Raw genomic sequence first — 12,801 nt, 5'->3', positions numbered from 1 at the left:
TTGCCACAACCTATACATCAGGCCAGGAGTTAATTAGACAGGATGAAGCCAAACATCAAAATGACAGGTTTCAGAGTAGCAGCCATGTTAGTCTGTATTCGCAAAAAGAAAAGGAGTACTTGTGGCACCTTAGAGACTAACAAATTTATTAGAGCATAAGCTTTCGTGAGCTACAGCTCACTTCATCGGATGCATTTGGTGGAAAAAAAAATTTTTTCCACCAAATGCATCCGATGAAGTGAGCTGTAGCTCACGAAAGCTTATGCTCTAATAAATTTGTTAGTCTCTAAGGTGCCACAAGTACTCCTTTTCTTTTTCCAAACATCAAAGAATAAGAACAGATTATGGGTAGATTGTGAATACTTAAACAAAAATAATGCTTTCATTTGTTGGAAAAAATTATCCATATGCTGCTCTGCCATCACAGTGACCCAATTATTGCTAAGCCATATCTCTTGGCTACTTCTGTTCCTTGATGGTTTTCGACCTTTTGACATTCTTCAACAATTATCCTATCTGATTTTATATCACAAGTGTTTGAGGGGAAAAATAAACTAATGGCTATTGCCCTTCACATAAAAATTAAATCGGTCAGGTTTAGGAAAACTAAGCAGCAAAAGTGGTATCTAAAATCCTTTACCCAGCAACAAAAAGGAGGGACTAATAAAGCCTTCCCTAAACTTTAGAAACAGCTTCTTAGGCCTTAGGTGCCAATCCTACAAAGACTTACACATGTGCTTAACTTTACACACTGAGTACTGCCAGTAAAGTCTGCTCACACTGGAAAAAAGGTTAAACACATGCACAGGCCTTTGCAGGATCAGGATAGGAATCTCAGTATAATGTAATGTGTTCAAACACCTGATTACAAACAGTTTGTGGTGGATGCATTTTGTAATGAACTAAGAGAGTCCTTGGGTCCAAACAGTTATGCATGTGTAGTCCCATTGACTTCAGTAGGAGTATTCACACAAGTAACTTTTTGCAGGATTGAGCCCCTTGGGTGCAAGGAATTCTAAATATTCTACCTTGCCTTTTAAATTGTAATACAAATTTTGAATATTAACAAAAAAATCTCAACAAAGAGCCTTTTATAAAATACAAAGTATGTCATAAATTCACCATATTTGAAAGTCAAAATGAGAATCAAAGAATAAGCCTTATTTATTATACCAATACAACTAAACCCAGTTTGACTCAATGCCTTAAATGTCCAGTTTGCTGAGAGTCTGTCTGGTCATTACAAGCAAAACATGAAGCAACTTTTGAAGCTCATTGTACAACATTCTCATGTTACCTTATTTTCTTTCACATAAGTGGAGCAGAGTAAATGAGGATAAACAGTTTCTTTGAGCACTTTTCCATCAGCAGGATATATGCTTTTAGAATGTCCACTGCATAATTAAAAAGAAAATCAAATGATTTAGAAATTCGTCTTTTTAAAAGCAGAATTTGTGTCCAAGATTCTCAAGTTCAGCTAAAGTAATTACAAGTGATTTCTTTTTGAAACCACAGCACCAGCTGCCCAAGTTCTACATGGCTAATCTTATTCCTGTATCCCCTGCTGTGTCAAACAAAGACTGAGGGCTGTCAAACTCAGGGTACATCTTCTAGTGCCAAAGTGTTTTTGTTCTGGTTTTTCATCATTTGCGACATGCAGGGATTTTCAATAATAAACCTCCCAAAGTTCATCTTGTACCTGAACTTTTTGTGTTCATTTTCAATCTGAGCCCACCTGTTCAGCAGCTGGTAGATGTAACTGTGACCATCTTCCATCCAGATGATGAGTCTCTGAGCAGCTAGCAATTCACCACCAGCAAAGCACTGATCACTTTTGTTGAATTCAGTGCACAGCAAGGAAAAATCACAATAATCATAGATCTAAAGACAGAAAAATGATAGATAAACATAAATGAATGCTATAATGTGTTTCCCGTTGACAATTTCATTTTAATACAAACCCTGACTTTGAGCAAAGATTCAGAGAGTAAAGTATTTATGAGACTGTTTTTATGGTGTACATTCAGACTACCCTATTAAATTCAATGGGGTAAAACTACTGTTAAAACACAGTCGGATCAGAATCAGGCCACATGATTGTAGGAAGAAAAAACTGCCAATTAAAATAAAAACAACATTAAAGGCTTAAAGGTAAAGTTACAATCAGAGGGTTGGGAGGAGGCAGGGGATTTGCTTTGTTTGTAGTTACAAAATTCATCCTCTGTATAACTACATTGAGTTCAAAAGTGAATATAGCCCATTAGAACAAGACCTTCAAATTTCCTCTTGGGAGAACTTTTACATTCCTCTGTTAATATTATTTAAAATATTGACAGTTCTCCTGGCATGATCACACTACATGTTTAGCTTCTTTAACCCAACACTGTTAGATCCGCCCACAGTTCTGTCATCTGGGACACACATTTGTTCTTCACCACAGATTAATTTCACCACCAAAAACAAAGCACGCAAACCAACACCTTTCCAGGAGTGCATAGCAAAAGATGGCTATCCCACTCCCAGCTCCTCTGAAAACACACAGGCTGCTATTCCACAGGGCATCCTCTCCTGCAATTGCAGGAGAAAGTAATGGGGTGGACGCGGGGCAGCATGTGGTATGGTCTGCTTACTCTTTTAGTGGGACTTAGGAACATAAGTCACCTTTAAAAATGAGACTTGGGCACTGCAATACAGAGCAGAGCACAACATTAAATACCTTTTAAGAATCCAGGCATTTATCATCTCAGCTATGCAATTCAGATAACTGGTGAAGAAATGGAGCAAGCAGTTTCCTTTGATACCCCAAATAGCTAGTGAGCACTGTTTCATTTGATTTAAGGAGAAAAACCAACTACTTACATATAAAATCAATCATGTTCACTTTTCCAAAATTCTACTGAATTGCTAACGATGTTATCTAGGAAGCATTAAGTACTATGTGTAATGCTGTACCTTCCAACAATTTGCAAGCACGACTAAGAGGAGTCTTTCTGTGTATGTGCAAAATCTTATTGCTTGGCAGTTTGTACAGTCCAGAGACTTGGATTCTTGTTCATACACACTTTGCCTCTCCTACATATTAGAAAGAAAAGTAGTAGTATTAGACAAACAAGATATTCTGGATCTTCAGGCTATGAATTTCAGGAAAGAAACCAGCTATTAAAAACATTTTGTAAATACAGACTTTCAAAATGCCATGCAAACTGTAACTTTTGATTAAACAGTGAGTTGGGGGGAGGATTCATGGCCCCTGTAGAGATGATGGGCATTCTGTGGGGAAGAGCATAGGCAGCATTGATAGATCTGCCACTATGAGGATGCACTAGTCATTGCTCAATGTAAAGCCAACAAAGCCATAGCAGTCTATACGCTTGCAGTTTCAGATGCACAATGGCCGACAGGGGATTTCCTAGCATAGCAAACAATAGTACCAACACCTGGTTGTATGCTGAGTAAATGATCTTGACTTAAATTAATACTTTCCCACCACTTTTAGGGGTCACTATATTCCTAACCTTTTGGTTTTGAATGCATGAATAGCTTGCAAAAGAAAAAAATCCTACTTTTTGCCCTTTTCGATGTGAATATCAAAGGCTCACTATCGAGGCTGACAGGCCCAAAATAGTTCTGTTGGAATTATTTTTTATTAATTATTGATCACATCACAAAAAACTGACATTTTCTGCCTTGAAACAATCCCCCTCCCATCATCAGTCCTCCGCAAGAAGGTCTACAGCGGTCAGACAATCTCAGCTGTTAGGTTAAAAGCAAAACAGCCACTATCACAGGCAGGAATGTCATGGCATCCTCTTGCTCACCCTTGCAGCTCCAGGAGGGAATTACAATTGATGAGAATTGTGCTCTCTAGCTATTTGAAGGAGCTATATTCTCACTAACTCTGAACCCCTCCCATCTCAAAGGACAGAAAAGTAAAGGGTCAGCATAATACCCACTATGCTTGTGTTATGTCTGTTTGTGACTGGTGGCTGCACAGTCACTCAGCTTTAACAGCAACAATTTCAAGGCTGTAGTAGCACTAGTTATCTAGGACCGATACACTGAACGGAAATGTTAAACACAGACTTTTTATAACAATGAACAAGTTTTTAGAAGTGACATCAAACCTGACATCATCGCTTTAAGGTTCTGATCCTACCAATTAATATACATCTCCGATGAGGTACTAATGTAGCTAAGAGTACTCTGGAGAAAGGAGGTGCTGAAAATGTTGCTAATGTGGCTAAAAAAGCAACCTTCCTATTTTAAGAAAAGGATTATACAAATTTGTGTCCTTTATTAGTAATAGTACTAATTTTTTTTATATAACAATATAAGTATTGTGAATCTCATTGCCACAGGACGTTGTTGGGGCAAGAATTTAGCAAGATTCTAAAAGGAACTGGACATGGATATCAAGAATATTCAGAGCTATAATAAACAGCAACAAAAATGTTGGAAGGGATATTAAACCTCATGCTTCAGGATTTAAGTCAATCCCTATCTATTAGAGACCAAGATTTGAACTAGTATGGGAGCCACATCTGTCTACTGCAGGGTTCTGACATTTTCTTCTGAAGCATCTGTTTCTGACCACTGTACTAGACTAGATGGGCTTATGTCTGCTTCAGTCTGGCCATTTCTATGTTCCTGTTTGCTTACAAAAAGCAAGAAGTTGAATTCAGCCACATTTTAATGCTATTGATGTCAGTGGGGTTACACCATGGATTAATTTGGCCCAAATCATCAAAGTCCTTGGCCTAAGGTACTTGCCGATTAAGAAAAAGAAAAGTAGGATCCAGTTCCAGCACAAACAGGTGTCAGGGCAGCTTTGGTAAGAATATTAATATTCATAAACTGTACATAATAAGTAGACTTGAGGAGAGAGGGGACACTTGACACAGGGTGGGTGAAAGGCTGTTCCAAATGAAGATAACATGAAAGAATATGAAAAGTAGACAGTGGGAGAAGGAAACAAAAATAGTATATAGGAGATAGAAAGAAGGACCAAGACAGCATACAGGTAGAATTATGCAGAGCTTTGAACATAATGTGGAAGGAGGGAAAAAGGGATTTAGAGGAGGGAGTGACAAGAAAAGATTATGATCTTAGGATCAGTGTGGAAGAATAACAGGCAAGATGTAGGAAAGCCAGAAGATGATGCAGGAGTCAAGGCAAGAGATGTACAAAGACATGGACTTGTGTTTAGGGGAAATAGGAATTTTATTGAGAATGAAGAGATAGGGCTTAGTAAGAGCCTTAGCCTTAGCTTTTTCAACAAACATGCTTGCAAAAATAACTAATTCTGTTTAATAAACATTCACAAGACAGTATGTTCAGATTCAGTGTTTTTGTATCCTGACAATACTTCCATGTTCTATATGTTACATTCCTGTTTTAAGTTAAGACTTAACGTTTCATGCAAACTGACCTGTATACTGGTCACTGATGAGGATAAATCCCATACTTTAAGATCTCCAGTTACAGATACTGCTACTAGTGAATCTTCTATAAAAAGGTAATACAAAGCTGTTCAATATGAAACTAAATTCAAGTCCCTGTGACTTGAGCCGTATGAGAACACAAGTACCACTAATGCTATCTTAGTGCACACTGTGGAGCTCTGTTTTGGAAATACCAACTTTAGCCTTTTGGACCTGATGTTCCAGACTGTACACACAAAACAGAATGTCTAATTTGTATGTGCAGCCACTATATTGTTCAGGGAAACAGGGTCCTTGTATACAAAAATGCTCAACCGTGCACTTAACCATACATCTCATGTGCAAATAGGATATTTCATCAAGGTAACTGTGTGAGCAAAATAGGTGAATAATTGCACAAGCACTTTGTTAATGCAACTGCACATAAACACTTTTGAAAATCAGGCCCTGCACACATATAATCTCCCTAATTTCACACCCATATAATCATTTTCATAGGTAGCCTATTAATTGAGCTAATTATAAGCAAAGTGTAAGAAAATAATTCTTTCCAGCTCTCAGGTTTCTGCTTAAGAAGCAAAACACAGTAATTTAAGTCTGATTGACATTAAAATGTAAATGTATCTTGAAGTTTCGATACTGAAGTATTTTACATCCTGAACGCATTTGTGAAACATAAACAATATATTTAACTAACTATAATTAAAATATGGCATAGAAAGAACCTTTAGGCATTTGCTGCTCTATATAAAAACAAGACATGACTGGCCGGCTTACATGCTAATTTCTGCATGTCACTACTATATGTACCTTGAATCCTTGTGGAATGAACAATGCACATGCAACTGATCCAGTCAGAAGACTGAAAAGATATTAAAGTGTGAAGAACTGCCAAAGTCTTAGCATCAATAATGAGGACATCTTGATATTGTCCACAACACAGAAGCCAGCCATCTCCTGTCATTCGGAAGGAGCAATGGTAATACTGTCCAAATGGAATTAAGCAAGAAAAGGTTAACAGAGAGAGCTACACAAAGTTCACTTGCATATTATTTCTGGCTTTCATACACACTATTTTTTAAAATTTTAATTAACAAAAACAATATTTTAAACACATTAAAACTTATTTTTAAACTGCATCAGAATCATACTGGTGAGCCAAATAATACCTGTATATAACTCTGAACACCCAGAAAAAGAAGCTCCCTGCTTCATCTCATGACACTAACATTCTGAAACGTATGATGGTAAGATGAAATTAATGTAAATGAACGCTTATTGAGGAGGCCTCATGCAGACATCACATCTATACTAGCTATTAAATTCCTGGTGGAGTTAAAGGGTTTAATTTTACTCTATAAAACCCTAAGTGGGTTTGGGATTTGTTCAACTGAGAGACCTCATCTCTCCCCATCCACAAGACACTGCTGCCATTCTGATGGTGCTTTAACCTAAAACCCACCAGTTTGAAAAAGAAGAGGGCTGATGGTAGGTTATTTTCCAGGAGGGATTCTCAACTATGGAATTCACTTGTTTAAAAGGAAGCCAAATTTGTCAGTATTCAGCACATTTTTGGTTTTTTAAGTATCTGAGGGTGGGGTTGGCTATTGGGTGGTGGATGAGAAGTAGCTAATGTGGGCGTTATTTGGGCAAGTATTATTATGGTATGCATGCACATTTGGATTTTGTGCAATTTTTATTTGTAATTCTATGTGTAAATGTTGTAAAAATGCCTAGGGCCTGGGACTGTTGCTTCAAATAGAATCTAAATAAATAAAGTTGTCAAAATAAATTGAGTGATCCTGTACTAGCATGAAAATATACTGCTGAATTATACTTTTTTATTCATTGTTGCTTAGCTCTATATACTTTTATATAGAAACTTACTCCATTTTGTTATAGTTAACTAAATAATATCTGAAAATTATAAAGAGTTACATAAATAACAAAATGGAAAAAGATATACACAACTACACAGCACAAAGAATGCATATCTGGAAATGTTATCATAACTGGAAACGTTACTTTGGCTCCATAGAACCACAGCAACAAATGTTTTCAACCATTTGTAGCTACTGCTGTTCTTTAAAAAAGCAGCTTTTAACTGGCAGATTTGGACAGACAGTCCTCTAGGAAGAGAAGATCTCACATTTACTTAACCACAACTGATTAAAAGGCTTGTTGCTCCTTGTGTTCAAGTTTCATTTAAAATGGCAAATGTTCACTTTGCAGTGTCCTGACATCTGCCATTTTCTGCTGAGGCATACATGAATACAGAAGGAACCTACAAAACTAGATTTGTGAAATGTTAATTGGCAATCAAGCAACATTTTTCATGTGCTGATACCATCAAAATCTGTACATGTCTGCACCCATCTCAGAGTAACCTTGTGTAGGTAGTAATGCTCTCACAAATACTACCAGCAATCAGTAATTCTGGAGCAGTAATACAAGGTAGTACTCACTTTTGAAGGCTGTTCTTTTAAGAATGATGATTCCTGTCCTACCTCCTTCCCCCCTCCCCCAATTTTCCTCTTAGATACCCATTTTCTCTTTTTATCATCTTTTCAATGTCTCCACATACCTCCTAGTGATGGGTGCTAGTCTTTCCTGGAGATGAGTATGTTGTTTCTCCTGCCCTCCCAAGCTACCTGGCATTGAGAGCAAAGTATAAAGACTCTACCTTTGATCTCCTATAACAGCACAATGGACTGGTACTAAACCAACAGGCTAGTCCACATCTCTACCTCTTTTTAGTAGTTCTCTAGCTCCTTACATCTAATTGAGCCACACCCCGCAGCAGAACATATTGAACTCACTGTTACATTATTGCTGTTGTATATATATGGTAATACGAATTGTTGAGGAGTGATTTTCATTACAATATGGCATACAGGCCCCAAGTCTGCTGATAAAACTATACAAGTACATTTAATTGTTAATTGACAAGTTGAAGAAACAATGTCATTTAAAAACTAACATTGATATTTATGCTTCAGTCAACCAGGCAAACCAAAAAAGTTGCATGGAAACAGTATTACCTCTACAAGCTTTGAAATATTTAAATTTTCCTGGAGCTTGGGAATCTTATGAAAGCTCTAAAAAGTTCTCAGACTTTCAGCACTTGCAACCTAGACTTCCACACTCAAGAAAAACAGCATTTTAATTAACTTAGGGGCCCTCAGCAATTCTTTCATGAACACATCCAGAAATAAACCAGCAGCTCTCTGAATCAGAGACACTCCTAAATCATATACATACATACATATTTCACATACCCCTCACTGTCTAGCATCTAGGTACTTAGCAAGTACCTGGATATACTTCAAAGCGGAGACTTGAAATGGAATTGACTGAAGAAAGATTTAAAGCAATTTGACATCTAAAAATAAGGGTTCTACCACTGAGCTATGTCATGAATGAAAGTGCATTTTTGGAAAGAGAGCCTAGTATTTTCCTGGAGATTAGCAGCTAGGCAATCAAAACCCTCCAACTAATCTATCTAAGTTTAAAAGTAAGATCACTAGCAAACTGTCTTACAAAATGTTTGGCTATAGATTTGCATTTACCCATTTTCAAGACACACGACCTTAAACTAACATTTTCCATGTTGTCTTCATGAAGGCCAAAACAAAAACCACAAGAAATGGCCTTACTGTGCATCAATACCTGAAGCTCAAATGTCACAATCAATAAATATATGGCTATTACTTTCTAGAAACATTAGTGGCTGAAAAAGAAATGCTTCTATTTGTCTGAGAAATAGAGGTGAAATACAAAGAGTTAATTTTTTTAGTTCATTTCTCAGATGGAAAATGAAACAGGAATAAATAATAAATGGTAAAATGCTACATACACTGCAGCAAGTTTTTTGCTCTCTATTCTTTTTTCCTTATGAAGTATGTTACATTCATAAACAATTTTAAAACATATTTCCCCAAAATCCGAGATGTAATAAATAAAATAAAATAATAATAATAAATAATGTGCAACTCAAATTGTAAAGCACTGAAATATTCAATGAAAAATTGCTATACTTACACAGATTGCTGTATGCCTATAAGGAAGGTTTGCACTGTCAATGCACTGTCCACTAGTGACATTCCAAACACACATCTCCCTGTCAAAGATAACTTCATATTACTCTCTGTCATTTCCACTCAATTGGCTGGAATAATTTTATGCCACCAAGTTTTTCTTTAGTGCTGCACTTTTGTGGCTTTTTGTTACAGATTACTGGGTAAGAAAATGTTGTGGTCATTAGCAAGGGATGACATACAGTAACGGTTTCTTTTTGTTTTGGTAATTACACCCTGCTGCCTTGCAGCAAACCCTACTTTAAGGCCAGGTCTGGCCTACAACAAATTGTAGGTATACTGCCATTATGGCTCATCAATGTGTCACCATAACTATCATTCGCTGGAACTACATCCTCCTGAAAATGATTCATTTCACTGAACTTAAACTACACATTTTGAAGAGAATAATGCATCTTCTACAGCACCCGACTTTAGTTCTTGAGATAAGCTATCATTTTCTGTTAAGAATAAACAGTGCCACCATGAGGCTGTTTCTGAAGTCTATTTCATATATCTATTACATAATCAGTAATAAAAATCAAAGGTTAATATTTTGAAAACAAGCTTTCAAATATTTTTATATGTTAGCCAATGTACTTTACTTAAACCATATTCAAAATGCTTTGGAACTAATGTCTAGTAGTTGTACAATCAAGTTTACCTGGCAAGTGAAACCCTTATGAGGTATAAGAGTAGCAGCTGTGTTAGTCTGTATCCGCAAAAAGAACAGGAGTACTTGTGGCACCTTAGAGACTAACAAATTTATTTGAGCATAGTACGATTTTATATACACAGAGAACATGAAACAATGGGTTTTACCATGCACACTATAACGAGAGTGATCACTTAAGGTGAGCTATTACCAGAAGGAGAGCTGGGGGGTGGGAGGGAACCTTTTGTAGTGATAATCAAGGTGGGCCATTTCCAGCAGTTGACAAGAACATGTGAGGAACAGTAGGGGGGAAAAATAAATATGGGGAAATAGTTTTATTTTGTGTAATGACACATCCACTCCCAGTCTTTATTCAAGCCTAATTTAATGGTCCAGTTTGCAAATTAATTCCAATTCAGCAGTCTCTCGCTGGAGTCTGTTTTCGAAGGATTTTTGTTGAAGAATTGCCACTTTTAGGTCTGTAATCAAGTGACTAGAGAGACTGAAGTGTTCTCCGACTGTTTTTTGAATGTTATAATTCTTGATGTCTGATTTGTGTCCATTTATTCTTTTACATAGAGACTGTCCGGTTTGGCCAATGTACATGGCAGAGGAGCATTGCTGGCACATGATGGCATATATCACACTGGTAGATGCGCAGGTGAACGAGCCTCTGATAGTGTGGCTGATGTGATTAGGCCCTATGAAGGTGTCCCCTGAATAGATATGTGGACACGGTTGGAAACAGGCTTTGTTGCAAGGATAGGTTCCTGGGTTAGTGGTTTTGTTGTGTGGTATGTGGTTGCTTGTGAGTATTTCCTTCAGGCTGGGGGGCTGTCTGTAAGCAAGGACTGGCCTGTCTCCCAAGATCTGTGAGAGTGATGGGTCGTCCTTCAGGATAGGTTGTAGATCCTTGATGATGCGCTGGAGAGGTTTTAGTTGGGGGCTGAAGGTGATGGCTAGTGGCGTTCTGTTACTTTCTTTGTTGAGCCTGTCCTGTAGTAGGTGACTTCTGGGTACTCTTCTGGCTCCGTCAATCTGTTTCTTCACTTCAGCAGGTGGGTACTGTAGTTGTAAGAACGCTTGATAGAGATCTTGTAGGTGTTTGTCTCTGTCTGAGGGGTTGGAGCAAGTGTGGTTGTATCGTAGAGCTTGGCTGTAGACAATGGATCGTGTGGTGCAGTCTGGATGAAAGCTGGAGGCATGTAGGTAGGCATAGCAGTCAGTAGGTTTCCAGTAGAGGGTGGTGTTTATGTGACCATCGTTTATTTTTTTCTCTCCTGCTGGTAATAGCTCACCTTAACTGATCACTCTTGTTATAGTGGGCATGGTAACACCCATTGTTTCACTTTCTCTGTGTATATAAAAATCTTCCTATTGTATTTTCCACTGCATGCATCTGATGAAGTGGGCTGTAGCCCACAAAAGCTTATGCTCAAATAAATTTGTTCGTCTCTAAGGTGCCACAAGTACTCCTGTTCTTATGAGGTATGTAAAGTTGTCAGAACTTGGCAGCTATAGGCCAGTTCCACAAAGGTATTTAGGCTCTTAACTTCCATTGATTTGAATGAAAGTTAGACACTTCTATATCTTTGGGAATCTGGGCATACATGTTAAGAAAAAAAATCTACAGACTGAGTTAAATAAATGGTAACCATTATTCTTTCAGCAATTTAACCAAACATGTTATGCTATTCAGAAAATAATTGTTTCACAGTGTTGTCTGGAAGAGAATATATTAGGTTCACACTGGAAAAGTAAAATATCTTTATTAATATATCAAAAAAACAATTTAGAGATTTAAACTTAACTGACACTGTTAATTTCATGTAATTGGCTAATTCAAAATGATTATTCAGTGTTTATTTACCACTGTGTACACTATAAATAAAATCTGCACATGGTATGTTCCAGGAAGTTAGCTAAACAGAATGCTTTCTAATAATCATTGCCTGGGGGCCAAATTCTTCTCTCATTTACTCTGGTGTAAATGAGGGGTAACTCCACTGACTTCAGCATTGGATATCTACACTAATGTAATTGAGAGCAGAATTTCACCCACATTTCTATATTTTCTGCATGTTGCTTTGAAACAATAAGAGTTTGTTTTCTTCCTACGACTAGCTGGAGAACAACAAGTTATAAATATTGTATCATGATGCTTTTTTTCTCTGACCAATATTGTCCACATCAGTGGATACATGCAGGTGGAAATATAAATCTTAACGGAATAAATTCAACATTTCCACACAAAAAAAGACACTAAGAATTTCCCATTATGCATTTTTCTAAGGAATGTCAGTGACAGAAAAGAGGAAAGGCCCTGACATTTTTAAATGGAATCAGAGGGAAACTTGATCTTTCTCCATGCAATGTTCTTAACCACATTCAAAGAAGACAGAAATCTGAAAGTAGTAAAAGGACTGATCCACAGTTCAGAGTACATATAGTCTGACAAAGCTTGCACCTGCTGAAGACGAGGCATCCTATTTGTAATCATCCCAGCTTCATATTGCAACCTTCCAGAGCTCACTGGTGAACGTCTTGCTCTTATATGGTGCACCAAAGAAGTTGCCAGTGGTTTTGTGGAGTGAACATTTAAAGGGTTCTGAAGACCATTTGTCCTTAT

At 37.3% G+C, this 12,801-nt stretch overlaps 1 protein-coding gene across 4 annotated transcripts in view; it reads right to left on the bottom strand.

Moving 5' to 3' along the window:
- Positions 1-12,801, bottom strand: part of WDR72 (WD repeat domain 72) — a 177,053-nt gene that overhangs the window by 148,313 nt on the left and 15,939 nt on the right. For 3 of the 4 annotated variants that reach the window (XR_006274743.1, XM_038419478.2, XM_043493799.1), the window contains exons 4-9: positions 9,483-9,561; positions 6,252-6,426; positions 5,429-5,505; positions 2,953-3,072; positions 1,736-1,881; positions 1,298-1,394 (exon numbers count right to left, since the gene is read on the bottom strand). Coding sequence is in view for 3 of the 4 variants with exons in the window: in XM_038419478.2 (XP_038275406.1) it covers positions 1,298-1,394; positions 1,736-1,881; positions 2,953-3,072; positions 5,429-5,505; positions 6,252-6,426; positions 9,483-9,561 (694 nt within the window). In the remaining variant the exon portion in view is untranslated. The remainder of the gene's footprint in view (positions 1-1,297; positions 1,395-1,735; positions 1,882-2,952; positions 3,073-5,428; positions 5,506-6,251; positions 6,427-9,482; positions 9,562-12,801) is intronic. The other variant, XM_043493800.1, reaches the window with a different exon arrangement.

The sequence above is a fragment of the Dermochelys coriacea genome, chromosome 10 (genome assembly GCF_009764565.3).
Source record: "Dermochelys coriacea isolate rDerCor1 chromosome 10, rDerCor1.pri.v4, whole genome shotgun sequence".
NCBI lineage: Eukaryota > Metazoa > Chordata > Testudines > Dermochelyidae > Dermochelys > Dermochelys coriacea.
The sequence above is the reverse complement of the archived record's forward strand: the minus strand, read 5'-3'. Positions and strand labels throughout refer to the sequence as shown.